Source organism: Chiroxiphia lanceolata, chromosome 5 (assembly GCF_009829145.1).
Source record: "Chiroxiphia lanceolata isolate bChiLan1 chromosome 5, bChiLan1.pri, whole genome shotgun sequence".
NCBI classification, from domain to species: Eukaryota; Metazoa; Chordata; class Aves; order Passeriformes; family Pipridae; genus Chiroxiphia; species Chiroxiphia lanceolata.
In genome coordinates, this window is record NC_045641.1 from 66159500 (window position 1) to 66181256 (window position 21757).

At 39.0% G+C, this 21757-nt stretch overlaps 1 protein-coding gene across 1 annotated transcript in view; it reads right to left on the minus strand.

Annotated features, from left to right (window-relative positions):
- The window catches only part of PIK3C2G (phosphatidylinositol-4-phosphate 3-kinase catalytic subunit type 2 gamma), a 197099-nt gene that overhangs the window by 110631 nt on the left and 64711 nt on the right, over window positions 1-21757 (minus strand). The window contains 3 exon segments of the mRNA XM_032689057.1: window positions 8370-8558; window positions 15009-15139; window positions 17472-17583. Of these exon segments, the coding sequence (XP_032544948.1) occupies window positions 8370-8558; window positions 15009-15139; window positions 17472-17583 (432 nt within the window).

The window sequence follows — 21757 nt, forward strand, 5'->3', positions numbered from 1 at the left end:
CAATTGCTCCAAAGGGTGATGTGCCAAGCATGTGCACATAATATGGAAATTAGTCTTTCCCTTCTCCCCTAGTTCAACAGGTTATTGAACAGTGAAATACACTTCACAGAGGCACCAAGTCAAGCAGAAAAATGTTATTAGTTACAGCTTGTCCTTACTAGCAGCCAAGATCTAAATATATATGCAATGCTATGATGAGGGAAACTCTTATTTTTTTCCAGCTAAACAAAGAATAACAAAATTATTTTAATCCCAAACTCTCCAGAAAACTCGACAGCTAACATTTGATTTACTTAGAATTAATTTGCTGCAAGTCAAAACTGGGGCTCTAACTAAGTTACCAGAAGCAGTACAGGGAGATGTGATTAAGATAATGATGAGTTCAAACGCATGGGCACTGTGGGGAAACATCTGCAGGGCAATTTGCTTCAGGAAACATGGCTCTTGTCACTCTTGAGTAAGATTTTGGTAATTTGTTAGTCCTGGCTACTGAAATATTTCCTTCAGCTTGTAAATCTCCGGGTCAGCCTGAGGCTTAGTTGAGTCTTTTTAACAGAATGGCAGTTAGCACATTTTTTTAACTACCTGACAATCTGTTGAGCCCTGGATCTAATAGGTAGTGCTCCCCTGAATTTCAGTGTTGTTCAGTGCCACAGCTACAACAGGTAACAGGTACAACATTTAATTCTATTTGTTTCACCCCCTACATTTGTATTTGAGCAAAAATTTAACATCCTCAGAAATATTAGTATTATGGAAAATTCTTATGAACTCCACTGGTATTACATGGTGCTTATGCTATTCATGCTTACATACATCAGTTTATTTGCTAAAGCCAGTAATAGGTTATGGTCTAGAAGCAGATCTGAGTAAAAAAAATCTACCCTTCAAATGCCTGGAAACTGTGCCATCTTGTAGGCTGGTAATTAATTAGGGCTGGAAGGTTTTTTTTTCCAGTGAATAATCTTGCAAACATTTGAGTTGTATCAAATCTGATTTTAATAATCCATAAATTGCTCTTGATTAGAGGACACAATTAATTGATTTTTTTGGCTCTGTGACTCAGTGCAAGAGAAATCCCTTCAGGCTTCAGAAAAAGAGCTTCATAGTCTGGATATTAGAGGACAGCTGATTTCCAGGGCTTCCTACAATGAATATGCAATTATTTAAACCTACTGAAAACTCTGAAAGCAGAGAAGTGAGACGACTTTATGACAACAAATTCAATATTCCAGTCTTTAAAGGTACATGCCCAAGAAAGAGGAGCTCATCTGCAGTGCAACTTGCCAACATCAGATCAGTTTTGCAAAGGATTTGAACCACAGATTGTCAGATTCCTGACATGTGGCCTCTGACTATGGCTTCAGAGAAGCAGGACATGTGGGGACTCATCTTCTCTAGCTGTTTTATGTTTTTCACCAAAACATCTGAGAATTTAGCTAGAAAAAAAAGCAAATTAAATGGCACTTTTCACCCAGTTCTAGGTTTCCATTTACTTCTAGCTGTTTTGTTTTTTTTTCTCTACAAATGCCTTTTGGTCAATAAATACTTCAGTGAACAGAACTACGGATCCCCCATTTATTTGCCTTGCTGCATTGTAATAACTTGTAGCTTTCTTCTTCTGAGAGAACAAACTTTATTTGTTCTCTCTTTAGGTAATGCATGTTCTACAACAGAGATTGTGACTTCTTGCAAGTTTGTTCCAGGCTTACACACTCAAAGACTCTTCTGAATAGCAAACAATATGTAAATTATTGTTTTTGAGTTTAGAGCTTATTAATAGGTCACACCACGCAGGACTTCAAATTTCCCCTTCGCAGCTCCTCTCACCCCTTGGATTCTCCATAAATTGTGAAACTCTTTTACTCTGATATTTATTTTTGCTGTTTTGCTCTTCCCTCCCCGCATGGTGTCAATGATTGACAGTCACCCATTCTTTAACTTCTGAGTAGCTGTAGATTATTAGGTTTCCCTCAAGACTTTAAGACTGTCTTTGTAAAAGATGAATTTTGAGCTGGATAAGCATAGATTACAACTTGCTTTAGAAGTAAGGACAACTTTCAGTGTTCCATTCTTTTCATATAGACAGCCAGTCGGGAGCTATTTGTCTAGCTGTACCTTTCAGCTAAATCAGATTCAAACAGAAAGCTAAGCACTGCTGAGGCATCCTGTGGATTTGTGAAATTCTCCGGAGATTTTAGCATCTGCCAGTGGTGAGTTGACTGTAAATGAGAAATAGATGTGCGTTTCATTTTTAACAGTTTTATTATCTTAATTTTTCTGTGCTGTTTCAAATAACCCTATGCTGAAATATATTTGTCAGGTCAACGGAACTGTACAATTCACTACATTTTCTGGCACGTGAGGATCTCTGTAGAGAACAGTATAGCCTTCCACAGGCCTTCTTTTAAGCTGGAGGCTTTTAATATGCCACATATTTCTGCAATTCCCTTCATCTGCAATTCCCTTCACATTTTAAGTTCTGTTCCATTTTCAGAAAAGAAGGACTTCAGTCCAGTGAAATGCATGTTATTAATTCTGGCAGAAACAAGGAAAGCAGAGCTAGCAAACCAACTGGAATGAAGATACCAACTGAAAAGAAAAACTCCTCTAAGTAGTAAAGGGTATCAATGTCCCTGATGGGTGCAATTAGGCCAGGAGAGAAAACATGGAAGAACTGTTTAAAAGAATAGATAGATAAGTTTTGTGAGGCAGTTTAAGTATTTAAAAAGTAAATAGACAGGAAGAGAGAATAAACTACCAGAATAATGATTTAGTTTCAGCTTACAGACAACATTAGCAGGACTTTCTGTTGGTGCTCTTTTTCATTCCTTTGAGGGCTTCTAAATAAAACAGTGAGTGACTGTATAAGGACTAGAAAACAGTAAGAACTAAAAGAAAGTATAGAAAGATAAAATATACCATCAGTTAAAAGGACACTGTATTTTCATAATTTTCTGTTGAAAAAGAGTCACATATTCACTCTTCATTGCAAGGAGTCACATGAAAGCTCCCCATCCCCACACACTGTACAGGTCATGGTCATATTCACCAGCAATTGCTTTGGCTGACTGATTGGCAGATAGATCTGTTGAATTTACCCACAGAAAATATACTTTAAATGATGCTTACATAGATTTTTCTACAGGAAATTCTGACTAAAACAACTAAGTTTAGGATGTCATGGAGACCATATGGTAAACCATATCCTAGGAGAGAACAAGAGTAGGAAGAAAGTAACAAAAGCAGTTTTTCATTTGAAACCTGTATGATCTAGAAGGTTCTTCCCACCTCAGAGACAAACTTTGTTCTCTGCTACATTAAAACTAAAGACTAAACCATGGAAAATGTGATTATTTACAGATTTAGCCTCCTGACAGGATTGCACATTTATGCACAGAAAGCATGCCATATCCTACATAGTTGTCTATTATTTGTCCTGTTGTAGTTTTTGGCTGTAGTACCTTCATATGTATTGCCGAGAAAACTAAAAATGGTTAAAGGAAGTGGAAAAAAAAAAGAATTCATCACATTCTGATGCCTAAAATAGAGTTGTCTATTCCTACCAGTGCATACAGCCCCATCTAAGTTATCACTAAATTTCATGTATATTAAGCATAAGCACTTTTCAAGCTTTATCAGTAGCGTGTTCTGTACATCAAAGTATGAAATTAGAGTGTTACTTTGTTCTTATCTTATTTCTTTGCATAAGCCCATGTTTGCTCTCCATAGTTGATATATAACTACAGCCAAGTAACAAGTAAGATGCAAGCGGGCAGGATCTGCTCTATCTATAAATACTCTGTTGGGCATTCCATTGTGAACTCTAAGGGAACGTTTTAAATTCTGCCTTTATTAAAACAATGACAATCAGATTGAACACTTCTAAATCAATTTGGTTTGCAAAGGTTTAAGAACAAAATCCATCTTCAAGCTATCACATTTTATTATTATTACTGGTTAGATATCTTAAGCTCTGAAACTCAATAGCTACTCTGCTACAGAAAGTGAAAATCAACAATAATACTGTGAAAGTCAAAGGCTGAGTGATTCTATAACCCAAGGCATCTTCTCTGGTCAAGGAGAGGTAGGTGGAGTCATATCTTCCCCTACTCTGCCTGCTCCATACAAGGGATTAAATAAGGAAGTCCCTTTGACACCACTGATTTGGCACATGGTTTTAAAGGAATGTCCTTTCCAGTGCAACTGCCCTGAGAGAGTTAGAATCCACCAGGAAGTTTCTAGGAAAATGTTTAATCCTACCAGGGAGGTTATGTCTTCACCTCCACAACCTAAGTCAAAAAGTTCTCTCTTCAAAATCGTTGCAGCCGTTCACAATGCTGGAAAAAGACACACCTTCTTCTTTGGTGGCTGTTTCTTCATTCTAGTTCAATTTTCCTGATTCCTAGCCATGATACCTCACAGGGCTGCAAGTGCACTCAAGATGTGCCAGTAAAAAAGAAAAAAAAAAGATTGAAGAAAACATTCCGGTTTTTTGGTTAACAAATATGTCTGGGCTTTCATTTTTGAATAGCAAGATAACCAGATAAAAAATTGCAAGTATGGTTGTTCTATACATACACAAAACAATCGCCCACTAGCAGCACAACGTAAACGATGGCGTTTCTGACACTGCCTTTGCTTTCTTTCTGTCATCAAGAAAAATTCTCTGAATAAAGGAGTGTACTGGTGTTATTTCCCTGGCTAGTGTGCCATGCAATGCAGCTACAGTCACAGAAAGCTCTAACTCCACTAAGGCTTGGATTTTTGCCAGACTCAATAAGTGAAGTCAACGGCAAAATGCACAGGGCACCAATAAGCTGCTCTGAGTAGGAGGGACCAGCTCTGTACCTTCTGCCTAAGGGATAATTTTATATTTCAGGCAACGGCTTATAATCATCCTTCCCTGAAATTAGAGGTAAAAGTAAGAGTGTAAAATCTTATTCTACACTTCCCCCTCCCGTCCTCTCCATCCCATCTTTATTGATTAAAGGAACATTTATTGTCTTTTAAATTGTTTTTTTTTAAGTGTTGGCTTCTGGGGTTTTAAAAATCAATGCACTTGCTCCAAGTACTGGATGCAACATTGCTACTGAATTTATCTGTGAAATGTACCATGATTATGTTTTCAATTTATGAAAGTTCATCCTTTCCACTGCATAAATGAGTATGTTATCATTTGGCTGCCTTGAGAGGCGCCTGCAAAGTGGAAGAGCATAAGCAAGAGAGACATGCTCACAGAACATGAAACATCTATTAAATTGTACATTTATCTGTGTAGTGAGCAAAATAATTTAGAAGTTTCAGAAAGTTGCAAAGAGCTTTCTAGCTCAGATGCCTGATAATGGGGCTTGTTCTGATGGGCTGTGATACCTCTCTCTAAGCTCTGTGATGTTGTCTTCTAACCCAGGCAATGAGGAAGTGCCTCCAATGGTTTTCGTTTCTTTATCCTTGCAAACGTGAGCTTGAGCTTAATCATCAGGTCAGATGCTGCTTTTTTGCTGAGAAGAAGGATAATTTACAGCCCCCAGCCCAATGCTTGTAGAAGGGACTAGTGATTTTGAGTACCCTCTCTAAACTATACTAAACTATATAAACAGTAAGCACACGCCCACAGGAGAAATTCAGGTACTCTTTAAGACACTGCAAACGGAAGTTCTACCAAAGAAAGCATCCAGAATTTGGACTGATTGGGAACTCTTGGTTTCTTTTATGCTACTGATAAATGTGATAAATTGCAGTGCCTAGAAATGATACAACACAAAGCTGAGTTGCATATTTCCTTGCTACGGGATGTACTGAAAGCTGAATGTTTATGTGGAATCAATTTTTATTTGGAAAACAATCACAGAAAGAAAAATGCAAGAGGGCTCTGAAACCAAAAAATTCTGTCTCAGGAAGCCTCTGAGCTGCAGATTACTGGAATTTGGGAGAGTAGCTCAGTTTGGCCCATTCTTATTCTCTTCCCCGGGTGACTGTTGTTGGTAACCATTGGAGACAGGATGCACTACACAGACTTTTGGTCTGACTTAGTGCAGTTGCTCATGTTAGCAGTACATGTAGACAAAGATCAGCCCTAATACATTTTACTTACCCATGGTTTGACAGTGATGGTAACACAAGTCCTTAAAATAGGCATGAACATACAAAAAGCATTCATTTTATATTCTGCTCGTGTTTTATATGAACTTGGATCTTTCAGCTGTGTCTCAGTAATCACAAGAAATCAGAGAGCTGTTTTACGGATGACAGAAGTGAGGAACTGAGTTGATGAATTGTCAGTGCCAAACATAATACAGGATAGAGGAGGTTCGAAACCAGCTCAGTTAAAGAGCCCAGATCCAAAGTCACTGAAGGTAAAGGTGAAGGGAAGCTGGACCCTATCCAGTGCTACTGTACTTTTTCAAAATTATAGAAATCTGAGAAAAAGAGAACTGAGAGAAGAAGCCTCAGAAACCCATTTATATGGAAAGTACTCCCCTCCTTCAACCCACTCTATCAATTTGCATATACATGTCTCTCAGCTGTTAAATCATGCAACCTAGATGTCTCTGAAACCAGACATCTCTAAGGAAATGCAACCTCTCTGTTTCTGAAGGTTAGCTTCCCAGTTGTTCATGCACCTACAAAATATTGTGGATATGAAAAGAACAGATTTTTTCTTTTTTTTTTTTTTTTTAAAGAGGATTTGTTCTGTGATCCAGAACTTCTTTCTGTGGTGTTACCATGTAGCAAAAAAACTGGATTGATATTATCTTCTGTGAGAAGGAAACTAAATGGACAAGCAATCTAAGATCCTGATCAGGAGAGAAGTATTTGTTCTTTGGCATGACTGCAGGTGCCAGCCACTCCCAACAGTGGCACCAAGAGAGACAAAGTGATGACATTTTCCCATTTTTTCATGCCAGCAATCTTTGTGGTAGCCAGAATGAACAATGCATCCGCTGCATCCGCTACAAACTGAGAAGCTCAGTGACAGACTGAGTCATATTAAATAACCTGAGAAGCACCTGACAGGACTGATATTCTGCACCACACCCTGGTGTGGTGCAGAGCTGGTGCAGAGCTGCATCTTCAAAGAACAATCAAGCTCTTCATGTGCAGAAATGCCACCCATACACCAAACCAAAATTAGACAAAAGATCTGATCTGAAAACCTGGCATGCTCAGACCAAAAAAAAAAAAAAAATCTCAAAATCTCTTGCTACTCTGGGGTGTGGAAGACAACAGAGTCTCCATACACTCCTTTCTACATGGATCTTTTATAAATTAGAAATGGATCCTAATAATTTAATAATGGTAAGTAAGGTAACAATACTATATTCCAGAACATGATCTTTCAGGATCTTTGCTTCCACCTTTGAATGATCTTTCATTCCCACTACACATAAAAAAGACACTTATGCAAACATGTGAAACTCCTAATAGTTCAGATATAAAGCAGGGATACAAGGATTCTGAGGAAATTGCATCAAGAGGCAAATAACAGTCAATAATCAGTTTTAGAATATTAAATAACTATTTTTAGTGGAGGTAAGTGTATAAAGTAATTTCTCAAGTAAAGCTTTAGGTGAGGTTTGGTTTTTTTCTAAAGGTACAGCATGAAACTGAGATAGCAAAGCTGGTGCAGCCTGTGCTTACCCAAGACAAGCAAGGGCTTGATAAACCAAATTTGTTCAAGGATTTCATCTGCATGTTTAATGTTTTCACAGGTAGGTCACTTAATGCAAAATACCTCCCAAGTTTTTGGAGGAAATGTAACTGCTGACACAGATTCTGTCCCCTGACATCTGCTATTACATCATGGGTAGGACTATCTCCAGCATCAAGAAAGTCTCCTGACAAACAGCTCCCAGTGTAAGAAGTGGGGGTGGAACATAAGGCACCGCAACAGAATTTATTCAGAGTGTGGGGAACTGACTTTAAAGCTTCATCCAATCTACTTCAGAAAGATAGGTTACACGTGGGACTCTATGTATTTACATAGATTATTGTCAGTCCTCCTTATCTCCCATTAGTCACATCATGTCTGTACAGCAGTTTGAAGATAATGGAGTGCTACCTAAGCTCTAAGCATGTGACCGATCACCTGTTACCAGAAACTGAGTCTGTTACGGAGACTGAAATACTCTTTTCATTATCCTGAGAAACAGAAAACCACCTCAGCCAAGAAGACAGGGCTGACACGTTCAACTCAAGGTCATCACAAGAGTTGCAACTCCATTTTCACTTTGACACAGAGACGGAGCCGAAAGCACAATCAGCGAACCACAGTGTGATACTGCGCTGAGCAAACTGACGCGCTGAATTAATCACCTTGTGATCACTCTGCTTATTGTTATTTTCCTGCTTGGTTAATTTTCCCCTACCTGAAAGTCAGAAGCCCAAGCGCCTCTAAAGGGTTAGAAAACCTCCAGCTCCTCAACGTGGCATACATTTCTGACACAGTCGTTCGATCCCAACTGGGTGCACTGCCCAGCACCAGAGGAAGGGAGCAGTTTTGATTAGTGCAGTGGTAACGATAAAACCATAAGATTCTTCTCTGTTGCTCTGAGAGTCTGGAAAAGAAGATTAGAAATTCAGTTTGAAATCAAAACCACCTGGAGCTTTGTGTAGCAACAAACTTTATTGTGCAGAGGGGCCAAGTCACACAGTACACTGTTTTTCAGCTAAGTACGTGTTTTCCTTGGGGTAGGATATCATTTTCTGCAGACCAGCTTTTATAAGAAAAGTGATACTTCTACTCTGGATCTGTCAGCCTTAGGTCATATAAAAATGAAGTGCCAAAAGACACACACATATGATTATTTCACATCCCAAGCACTCTCAATTTTCTTCTCCGCTGTCTCTGTTGTTGGTGTTGTTTGTTTGTTTGTTTTTACTGTTGTTGGTATGGGGTTTTGTTTTGTTTCTTTGTTTGTTTTTTCCACTAAGAAGGTACAGTTATCACCAGATAAATTATTGTTACATCCATCTGCTATATATTGTCTCTAACTACTGTAAACAGTGTCATTGCTTTCATTTCTGCTCTTGCTTTGATTGTTTAAAGCAGGTGTGCCTATTTTTAAAATGTATCTGCATTTAAAATAGGGCTTAAGCACATCCATGTGCACACACAGGAACATGAGCATGTGCACATGCACACACACAGTGTGATTATGCCTAGTACTGGTATGAGTTTAGAAAAGGGAAGAAAAGCTCCCAGCAACTTCTGTATCTGTTCACAAAGCCTAGCATGCTTTGCTGTACTCACAAAAAAGGGTGCAGTATACCAAATTCCTCAAAGAGATATTAGATAGCTAAAGGACATATTGATAAAATGATCAGTCATCACACCATATTTCAGCACAGTGAGAAATGCCACAGAAAAATTTCTGCTTTATACGCTCTGATTTGCCAACAATTTGGATGTCTTTGCCTCATGCATATTAAATCCCAGGTTTTGACACACCAGAAAACAGGAAAATAAATTCCCCTTGAGAGACAAGCCCAGACAATCTCGTTAATTTGATATCAGAGCCTTCAAAAGCAAGCTCTGAAAGTGCAAACCGATGTCCAGTTTGTATAAATCATTACCGAAATCAAGAACATCATTTTTCTTAGGCATATTTGACCAGATTGGTGATCTGTCTACTTAATAAAATAACATAATTGTGACTTCAAACAGACATAGATATTTCAGAAGGTGTGAGAAATTCTGTAGAAGGCAGTAAGTAAATAGTTTGTTTCCAGTCAAGTATTTAATTATCCAGATGTGTAAACAGAGCTCAAAAATTCAAGTGTTTACATTCTTTCCAAGTTCGTCTTCCTTCTATTTGCAGTATTTTGGGACGTTCTTAGCCAAAAAAAATATCTTAGCCACACTCTAACAGTCAAGATTGTGTCTTTCACAACTCATATCAACGAGTTCCTTTGGCTCTGTATGCACTACAGAACTTTCCTCCTTTGCCATTTTGAATTGCCAAGCGTTTAGGAACAGAGAGCAGCAGTACAAGGATGGGTATGTTTTTTACTATAACAAGACTGAATGTTAATTTCTGTCCTTAAGGAAAATAAGCTTATAGGTGTATGCAGAGATGAACCTAACTGTGATACAAATTCTGTTGTGACTTCCAGTAATCATTTCAGGAAAAGTATCATTTCAGTAATCACTTCAAGAAACAGCTTCAAAATTCACAGCTTGTCTACAGTGACAATAGATAAATGCCTTTGTGAGTGTGTGAAGTCAAACACAGAAAAAGATAAAAGCAGGCCTAAGACTTCATTGCCTCTCTTGATTATCTTATGCATTTGGATGGTATTCTGCAGGGCAGTTCAGCTAAAGGACCTCTTTTACATGTTGACTTTAAGCAGAGGTTTAAGCTTTCAAACAGCATTCTCCAAACTAGACAATCTGATGTTCAGATTAAAGCAGCTGAACTGAGCTTGTAAAGGGAGATAAGAAATCAATCCTTGTATCATGTTTTCTAAACAACAGGTTTCTCCCTCTGACTTTGCTCCAGAGGCAATGTCATTTTCTCTTTCCGTGCTTTAAAGATCAGACACGAAATTAAAGGTTGGGTGGGGCAGGGGTTTTTTAGGTCCTGATTTCAGCTTCTTAATTGTAACAAAAGTTAACATATACATGTAATTGGACATTTAAAATAGATGGCAAAAGTATTTTGCGTACACAGTATCCGAAGATTGTTATGCTAATAAGGACATTTCTTTGGCTCAACAGGGATAAGGTGCTAATAAACCCTCTTTATTGATAAAAATGCAGTTTATGTTTTTTTAGGTAGAGTCATATCTAAATTTCTCTCCATATAAGATCTAGATTAAACTATATACCCTTCTGCTTAACACAAATAAACCCCAAAACCCCCCAAAAAACCTAAATAATTCAGTAATTTTCAGTTTAAGTTTTCATTAATCCCTTTAGCTAAATGAAGAAAACAGCTTCTGTGACAGCTTTGTTAGCTGGTATTAATTGTTACCTTTTTTGGGGGGGTGGGAATGGCAAAAAATAAGTTTAAATGCATCTGAGATGCTTTCGTTGTTCATGTTCAATACCAAAGCAGAATAAGACAAAAGACAAAAAGAAGAAGGAGCAGCAAAGCTAGAAAATGCAAATTTCTGTCCCCTGGCACTGATTTTCACTTGGAAGTTTCTCTGCCATGGACAGCCTAGAAAAGTGTGCAGCATTACTACAGTTTTTAGACCTCTTCCACTATTCATCCAACTGGAAGCAGCCTTTCTAATCACAATTCACAGCAAAAGCACTCTTGTGACCACTCGTAGGCAAACTAGATTCTTACCAGGAAAGCGGCAAAAAGGGAAAGGAAAGCTGAAAGAGAGGAAAAAGGTAGAAGGAAAATGATAAAATAAAGATGGTAGAAACCAGACTGTCATCTTCCTAGCACCAAACCAGTCACTGATCCCTACCCTGGAACACACGCTTCACACTGGGATACTGGGCTGTACGAGGTTGGAAGAGCAGCCTTCCCCTCAGATGGCTGGTATTCCAGGGTTTGTATTTCAAACACAGTAATCCTAAAAGGAATGAGACGCTCACATGTGAAATGTTTACAGAACTCAGCCAAAGCAGCTGTCAGTAACTAACAATTTCCCCTCTTGGCACTCTCTTGTCTGGTTTGGTGATGACACCAAAGATCACACAGTGTAGGGCTGTGAGGAGCACAAGAGCCACATGGTGAAGGTCATTGCCTTCAGTCCCATTGAACATCTCCATTAATCAACATTCAAGAGATGTTGGCCATGGGGACCAGTGACCTGAGCTATCTAACAGAGACACAGGAGTCTGAGATTCCGCTACTTGGAAGACTGTAGGTCTGGACCAGCTACTGGAGAATACCATGTCCATGTGACACGAAGAGGCCCAAGCACCAGCAACCAAATCAGAGTGTGGTTGTGAACCTTGGAGGATCATATGCCTGGGTGTCAGCAGCTGGGGAGAGCAGTAAAATCTGGGGTCAGATCCTGAATAGACTGTCTAAGCCCAACTACTGGAACAATCAATATTTTTTATGTTATATATATTAAAAAAAAATACGCATGTGTACACATTCCACCAGCAGACTTGGATCCTGATCAGGCAGAGAGAAGGAACAGAATCAGGCTGTCTGTGCTGCCTGTTTTGTGGCACTGTTCCCTGTTTGGGCAGTAAGGTACAGCTTTTTCCTTCTGTTGATTTACTGATATTATCAGGAATACATGATCCACCTCTGTAATGGTTGAACCCGGGGACACGTTCCCACAGCAGCCTTGCATTCATAGCACAGCTGGATTCAACAGCCTGTAACAAAGACAAACATGCAGCTGCCTGTTTTTAACCACTGTTGCTTCCTTTTCTATCATTGGGTTAAGAAAATTTTCTGTCCATTCACATATTCCCTCCGCTTCCAGCAGAATGAACAGAAGGATCCTGACAGCCTGAGAAAGGTTTCTTGTGTCTTCTGACCACAGAAACCCATGTATCTCAAAATTCTGTTTAAGGTAAAAAAACTACCTAGATTCCTCTCTTTTTCTTGACATATGGAAAAAAGGAAGGAAGAGATCTTTAGATATCATGGCCATAATGTGTTAGGATACTGAGATGCTACAAATTTTTTAAAGAAAGTCTCATAAATTCCTCCAAGAATCTGTTACTGAACTTACCAAAGCTTTAACTCCAAACTGGTGACTTTCAGTGGTCTCTTCCTTTCATATTCCCATAAAAGGATGTTATAGAGTCTCCCCTTGCCTGTTCTTTGTTATACCTATTGAATGAACTTGTTACCCATGAATTTATGTATGGCCTTCATGAATGCGATGACATTGTCTGCTTTCACAGCTTTGTGACAGTAGATTTTAAAAGCTCACCACTGACTGACTTAAAAAGTATTTTCTTCCCATTGACAATTGATTTCCTACCTGGTTTCACTAAATGTCCCTAGTTCAAATATTGTAGGAATTGATGAGGCATTCACCTTGTCTATCACCATCATGATTATATAAAAATTAATCCTGCACACACAGATACCTTCTAGTCTTTTCTCCAAACTACAGAGTCCCAACCTTTTTAGCTTCTCTTGGTCAAACAGCTGCTTAATCCTTTTAATGATTTTAGTTGCCCTTCTCTGTACATTTTCCGCATCTACTGTGTCTTTCCTGAGTTGTGGAGACAAGGACTATGCAGCATACTCAAAATACAGCACAGGGTTTTAGACAGCAGTGAAATGGCACACATTGGTTCCTTCTTTACCCTTCCTGATGATGCCCAATGTTTTATTAGCACTTTCAGGTGTTGCTGTACATTGCATTCATGAGTTCAGGGAAATATCAGAAGTAATGTCAAGATGTACTTCCTGCATTCTAATTGCCAGTTCTGAGTTCAGTGTCATGTAAACATGCTTAGCTATTTTTTCCTTAAATATACCCCCTTAAATCTGTCCACAATGAAGCTCATTGGCCATGTTTTTGACTAATTTTGTAAAGTCCTTCTGGATCTTTCCTCCATAGCACAGTGACAACCTGGCAGAGTTTAGTACCATCTGCAAACCTAGAGATTTCCCTGCCCACTTCTTTCACCCTGTCATCAAATGAAGATACTGAATAAAACTGGTCCCAACCCTGAGCACTGGAAGACCCTGCTAGTGATTCCTCCATTCTGAAAATCCTATTTTAAACATCCTATCTTTGCCTTTAGCCAGTTTTCTTCTAAACCCGTGGTAAAATAATTTCTTTCACAAGCTGTTTTTTGAACATCCAATGTCTTATGTTCACCAAATCCCCAATATCCATGAACTGACTGAAAACCTCCTAGGACAGCAACACTTTGATGAGGCAGGATTTCTATCCACAGAAGCCACACTGGTTCTTTCCTGACAAATTACTTCATACTTAGCTAAATTCTTAATGATCTTATTCCTTCTTACTGAACCCACCATTTCACCATGAATAGAGATCAGATGCACTGGGCTTGAAGTTCCCAAAATCACTCTGGAGCATATCTTGCAGCTGGAAATTTTACCTTGTCAGTGCCATGGTACCATGGCTACTCACAAAAAAATACTGACATCCCATTCACATTTCAAAATAAAATAAAAAACTCAAATCACAGATCCCATGATTAATAAAATAATTTTATATTTCATCCTGTCTTTCTAGAAGTTGAGGTAAATGTCAAATACAACAGTAAATTTGTCTTTAAAAAAAAAAGATTTTAAAAACCCCAAGTCATCAACACAGAAATCAGAACAGAAAAGTCTTAAAAGATACATCATATCACACTGAGAGGGCTGAACTGACTCTAGGTTATTTAGTTATTGTACAATTAATGCACCTTTTGACCTTTGATGGAGGATTAATTCACACAATTAACTGTCATTAGTAAAATGGCTCTCTGTAAGCACCAAATTCCCCTCTGATTATACCCAAAATTATTTTATGCAGTACATAATCCTAATTGGTAGTATAATATGCATATAGCTGAGCATACTAATCTACCTCAGTATATACAGTATGTTTTGTTTCACTTTGTCTTTATCCACCTTCTGTGAAAGCTAAACTTTATATACTTCTTTCCTTGCTTATAACTTGAAACAGATTTTTCAAATGCCATTTAACTACTATATCTGAAGTCTGAATGTATAATAACTAAGAGAGGCTGATTTCCATTGAACCCAAAGGTGTTCTTGCTGATACTGATATAGATGTACTGCATCACTTGAAAATCTTATTTTTTGAACCAAAAATTAGTTTCTTACTTCAAAGACATGAAAAGATATAGTAATAGAAAGAGAAAAACAATCCTTTCCTAAACTGGTAAAATACACAGCCACCTCCAGGGGCCTATTAGGCTTTGCTGTGATATATTCCCTTCTTTAGAGGTGTTAGTTCCCACATCAGTCAAGCTTGGCTCCTCCAGAGGAAAAATTTGTTTTTAAAGAATTGGAAACACTTAATTGTGATCGATAGGATAAGTACAGCAAGCCAAGAATGAGCAGGGCTACCTGGGTACAACTTACAGCAAGAGAGAATGTATCCGAGAGAGCCTTGCAATGTGCTTCAGGCACTCTTGGGTTGGCTCTTCAAGATCACCTCTTCTTTCTTCAGGTTCAGGTTTAATGAACTCCAGATTAGTTTCTGGAAAGTCAATCTTTATTAAAAGAAGAAAAAAAAAAAAGAAAGACAAAAAAAAAAGACAAGTGATTTTAGCAATATGTATTGTCAGATACAACTGTCAGCAAATGTTATCTTGGATTTGTATGGTAAGTATACAAAATAGGACAGAAAGAAGAAAGGATAATTATTTGGGGATGCTCACTGTATGTAATAAGTGACTTAAATGTTTTGGTGAGAAATTCAGTCTGCAGAAATCAGTGGAAGCTAACTTTCCTGAGATAATTTCATCCACTGTATTTCAATTTTATTAGAACTGCACAAACACAAAGGTGAAGCAATCTTTTCCTTTTCTCCTCCTTTCCTGGTTTTTAATGGGATGGGTTTTAAGTGGAAAACTTTCACTAATGTAGATTTGGGTTGGTTTGTTTGTTTGTTGTTGGTTTGTTGTTTTTTTTTAGAGTAGGTTTACTTATGATTCCTTTATCACTTCTGATATTCAATTTCATATATACTGTAGAATACCTATCAGTTTTTTATTCTTTACATTTACATGTGGCATCAGAAATTTAGGATAATGTTTTTGAAGATACAGAGAAAGTAAACATTCAACCAAAATTACAATGCTTGAAGTACTTCGAAGTCTGAGTACATACTTGTCTGAAAACTCAGGCTGTTCTTCAAACATCAGCTCAATTTGCATCCTTTTTTGGTTTATTACTGCTCACCACAATCTCTTATCTATATCTACTTTTTAACATATGTATTTAATAAGCAACACTCTTCTAAAGGTTAAAAAAGTTATTCCCTACAAAAGAGTCACATCAGAAAACCAGATCATCTTTAAGGTCCCTTCCAATCCAAGCGATTCATTCTATGAAAATCTATCTTTATGACATTTCCAGCATGTTCCCAAATGGTGATACTGCCAAATGCATGGGAGTAACTGAAAATGAGAGATCCTGTTCCATTTCTTTCAGTAGAGAGAGATTATAAATTAATAACCATTTACTGCCTCAACATCCCTTTATTATTAATAGGGGGAGCTATTTTAAGGCATGGTCTTTGACTGAACTCCTCAGACTAGAAAATTCCCATTTGCTTGTCTGTTAAAACTGGGCTAATTTTAGGCCAGGTTTTTTTATCTGTATTATCTACTTTTACATGCCATTTGCTAATAAATATTCAGCTTTTCAATACAGAAAACAATTGCCTTTGCCCTTTAAGTATCCAGTTGCTAACTTAACCTGGAAAGGTGGCAAAACCATCATGCAGACTTAATGTATTTTCAATACTGGGAACAGCATTCTGCCCAGAATGAGTGAGTACTTTGACCAGGGCAATGATTGTCCCCCTGTACTTGGCACTGGTGAGGTTGCACCTCAAACCCAATTTTTAGTTCTGGGCCCCTCAGCACAAAAAAGACATTGAGGTGCTGGAGTGTGTCCAGAGAAGGGCAATGGAGCTGGTGAAGAGTCTAGAAATTAAATCATATGAGGAGAGGCTGAGGGAGCTGGGGGTGTTTAGCCCGGAGAAGAGGAGGCTCAGGGGAGAACTTATAACTCTCTACAACTCCCTGAAAGGAGGTTGTAGCCAGCTTGGGGTCAGCCTCTGGTCCAAGGCAACCAGCGACAGGACAAGGACATAGCCTTAAGCTGCACCTGGGGAGGTTCAGGTTGGACATCAGGAGGAATTTCTTTATGGAAAGTGTTGTCAGGCATTGGAATGGACTGTCCCTGGAGGCGGTGGATTCATCATCCCAGAGGTCTTCAAGAAGTGGCTGGATATGGCACTTAGTGCCATGATTTGGTTGACAAAGGTGGTGATCAGTCAAAGGCTGGACTTGATCCTGGAGGTTTTTTCCAACTTCAGTGCTTCTGTGATTCTGTGCTCAGCATGTAGTCATCAAGGAGAGCTACACTAATACCTATTAACAACTGCTTGTAGCCACTTTCCTTTATGCTACTCAGTCTTATTGCAAGCTGTGTGTTACACTCACAATGGCATACAATTCAATAGCATCAGAACAAAAGCTCAGATTTGACAAGGCAGCTGTAAGTCAGGTACCAAGTCCTTTATTTGTGTCAGAAGTATTTTGGGAACCAAAACATTCAGGTACCGACTCACTAATTTGTGTCAAAAGTACTTTTGGAACCAAAACGATAACAACAAAAATTACCCCACAAAAACCTTCTCCAGCCCTCAGAGGTGGTTATTTGGTATGGAAAGCATCAGACATATTTGCCACTGCACAGAACTACAGACTGTCATCTTGAAGATTAACACACTTTCTTTGTGTGGCCTTGAAAAGCTGCCTTCTTGCACTTTGTTAGAAAACAACCCTTTGCTTTGCTTTCTGGCTTTCTTACCTGCAGTGTGACCGAGGTTGGTGTGCTGGTGCTGCAGATGCCCGGGGTGATCATTGCTGTGGGTGTGCTGCACAGCCTCATGCTGAGCAGCACAGTGCCGTGAACGAGCCGCCTGCGAGAAACACAGAGGGAAACAGGTCAACAGGTTTTACTGAAATTACATCAAAGAACGTGGAACTGGAGAGCTTAAAAGACAAGCAAGAGGAGAACAAACCTTTTCTCTTCATGTGACTAGTACAAATCTGGCCTCGATCAGGAGAAGTTGCATCCTGGTGGTCTCACTGCTGTCTGTACATTGCATGACACAAATCACATTCCCAAGATATTCTAAGCCAGCTCTGCACTTTACCACTGACTTCTTGTGTGACAGGCATTGCCCTTTAAGCTAGATGCAAAATAAGGATAATACTATATCTATGTAATTTCTATCCCAAGATTTAATTTTGAGGACAAATATGTTAGAGACTGTGAAGTGTCAACACAGTGTAAAAAGTGGAGGGCAGCATACATTTGTTCCACAAAAAGAAGAAACTCATGGTAATCTACTGCAACCATGAAGGATCCTTGCTGATTTTATGTTCAGATGGCAGGGAGGAGGGAGTATGATATCAGAGTCTCCAAAGAGCTGAAAGAAATTCGAGTGGGATAGTTTGTACCACATTTACCACATACGGTTTTTGGACAGATGAAAGATTATGGTCTGAAGTACGAGTCTGAGCACTACACATACAAGAAAGTCTTATCAGCAAAACAGGCATGCATGTGGCCTGCAGATAAGAAAACCAGCACAATTTGGTATGTCAGCACAACTCAGTCTAGAGAACTTGAATAAAATCAGAAAGTTTGGGTGAAAATTCTAAGCATAACCAATCGACTCAAATTAAGAATGCAGTACCTGAATAAAGAAAGATATAGTACCCTGGATTTAACCTTTCATTTCACAGAGACACCGAGTATGCTGAGTTGGAAGGGAGAAACAAGGATCATCGAGTCCAACTCCCAGCCCTGCACAGGACCATCCCCAAGAGTCACATCATGTACCTGAGAGTGTTGTCCAAACGTTTCTTGAACTCTGTCAGGCTTGGTGCTGTGACCACTTCCCTGGGGACCCTGGTGCAGTACCCAACCATGCTCTGGGGGAAGAACCTTTTCCTAATGTCCCACCTAAACCTCCCCTGAAACAACTTCAGGCCATTCCCTCGGGTTCTGCCACTGGTCACCACAGAGAAGAGATCAGTGCCTGCCCCTCCTCTTCCTCTCATGAGGAAGCTGTAACTGCAATGAGGTCTCCCCTCAGTCTCCTCTTCTCCAGGCTGAACAGAACAAGTGCCCTCAGCAGCTCCTCCTATGGCTTCCCCTCAAGGCCCTTCACCACCTTTGTAGCCCTCCTTTGGACGCTAAGAGTTTAATATCTTTCTGATACTCTGGTGACCAAAACTGCCACAATATTCGAGATGAGGCTGGATCTATTTGTCCACATCTTAATGATTAGTGAGGTCAGAAATTTGATTACCTTCAGCATCTCTACTTTTACTGAAAAATAATTTTTATTAATATCTTTTCAAACACTGCTCAGCCAAAAAACCTGAGAGATGCACTAGATATCTTTCTGCCCATTGCAGCAGAAAGAGCCAGTCAGATAAGTGAGGTTTGAATGTCCAGCTCTTACCTGAGAGGAGGACATTAGAGCTACAAGAGAATCCAGATGAACTACTTGATTCTAGCATGAGTTTGCAATGTTGTTGTATGAAAGTACCTCTTGAATTGCAAACTGAAATAAATTGCTTAAAGTCGCCTGAGGAAGGTCTAAGAAACTCCCACAAAGTCATTGTTATAGTCAACAAAAATCAGTATAAACATAATTCAGGACTAATTTTTCTTTTTCACCTCTCAAGCTGTTCATGTTGGTGCAAACATTTTATTTTATTGTGAGAGCACAGCTCAGGAGGATTAAAGACAACCATTTTCTGAAGTTTCTTTTGCAGTTGTAGGTACATTTACAGGAGAATGGAGGCAGAAAGAGCTGTGATGTGAACAAGAGAGCACTTGAGGGAAAGCAGCAGTTGTGTTATATGAAGTCTTTCTCATTTAGGTAATTGATGTGAACGTGGAAATGATCAACAGTGATTCAAAGTTGTTTTCCTGTGATGTGTACTCAGATGACCTTTAATAAATGAGTGGCATCTCTTCAACCATTCCTTTGTTGACAGAGATTTACATCATGTGAACTAATTGGCACTTTTGTTAGAAGGGAGAGGAGTAGCTTAGAACAAATGAACATGAAGACTAAATTATCCTTCTGAGCTCTCATTACTGCTAATCACTTTCATGTTGTGCTCTAAAACTATGGGGGGCTTTAAAGAAGAATCCATACAGTGGGGTTTTTTTTCACAGGAAACCTGTGTAGACAAAAACAAGAAGTAGCACAGACCTCAGAGGTACTGTAGATGTGTTTATTTGAGACATTTCCTGAGCTCATTATTTCTACTCATTTACACCCAGTACTAATTTGGCTAAAGATCATCCAGGAAGATAAGGAAGAATCATCAGATGGGCTTCTCAGGGCCTCAACTGGAGACAGAGCAAGTAAAGCAATGTGCCTTTGCTGGACTGAGAAGATTTCACAGATTAGAGTAGATTTTAGGACTGTGAGTAAACCCAAAAACGTTAAGCTACCTCCACAGCGTGGAAATAACATCTCCTAAGAAAAAATGAATTTTATGAGACACATTAATGCCTTGTATATAAAGCAGCCTAATTTATACAGTTAGAAATAAGTGAGCAACTTACGTATCTTCCATCAGTAAGTCACTCTTTGGACTAGAGCTAGACTGTAAACACACAGGAGGTATTTTTTAAAAGATCACATCAGCTGGGAATTATGGTGTATGTTTCTGAAGCACAGCTTTCCCTAGCAGTCTCTTGGGCACTGTACACACTGCACAGTCAATATTCTTCCATCACTATTTTTAGAAAAAGAAGCAGGAGAGTGTGCAGCATCCATTCTGAAAAGGAAGGAACTATCATCACGAGCATGATAACCTTTACTGAATGGACAGATTCCTCTCTCTGCCAGCTGGTTGTGCTGATGACAGGCAGGTCACTCCTATTCTGCCTATCAAGTCTTCCCATCTGTAAGGTGAGGCCAGTGATAACAGCTATCTAAAGCCTGTGTAATGATCACAGCCATAGACAATGCCTTCATGCAACAACTTCAGCATCAAGCACATCAGAAGGTGAATAATCAAATGCACCTACTACCATTTACTTTTTTATATGCTCCTGCATAACCAGGGCAGATGGAAAGCCCTGGAATTAATTACACAGATCCCCAGTTCCTGTCCATTACCAGGGATAAAATAAACTTCCCATCTTATCACAGAAGAGGACACTACTATTAAAAGGCAGCTCCAGGTATCCTAACTCGACAAAGTCAACTTGTATCCTGAAGTCACATGGCAGCCTTCCCTCACCACGCTCTGCAAGAGAAAAGTTTTGCTGCCTGCTCTGCCTTGATTTGGAAATACCAGTTCAAAATAAATTGTGGTGTTGGAGACAGTGGAGTCAGAGCAGTGGGCACTATGGGGGACATTGCAACTCCAAAATTGCCCCAAATGATGGATTGTTAATTAGCTCTGGATCACTAAACTATTCAGCCCAAGAGACAAACACAGTTTCTGGTGTGAAGGAAGGGAAAGTCGACACACAGCCTTGCAAACACTTTTGAACTGCCTCTTGTGTCTAGTAAGACTTCTTGTTACAGAAGCACCATCAAGGGCTCTATTGGCAATGATTTAGGGCTACTATCTGACTGAAGTCAGCTACTTGAGAAATGCAGACATGGAGGCTCACCTACTGGACAAGTTGTCAGCTCCACTCATTATTACCGTGTTCATTCCCAAATGTATATAACATTGGAGTTACTGTTTAGGTTGGATATACCAGGAAATTAGGACAAAGTACTGTGTAAAATAACATAATTATCCCCAAACCTGAAGTTTCAGAAGTCTCAGAAATTCAGAGCTGAGGTTAAATCCAAAGCTCCTAAAATATAAAACTCCCCATAGCTTATGACCCAAGCAGTCATAATTCTGCATTGGAATGACACTGTGAAATAACTACTTATTACAATTACAAATACTACAGAGCCCTAGAAAATTCAAAATAGAGATATAATTTTCAACTGCAAAGTAATGCTAAGTGTCCTACAGACTTTTGTAAGGGCCATAACTTCCATCCCCACAGTTTCCAGTATAAATAACTTCCCTAAATTTGTAGGTGATCAA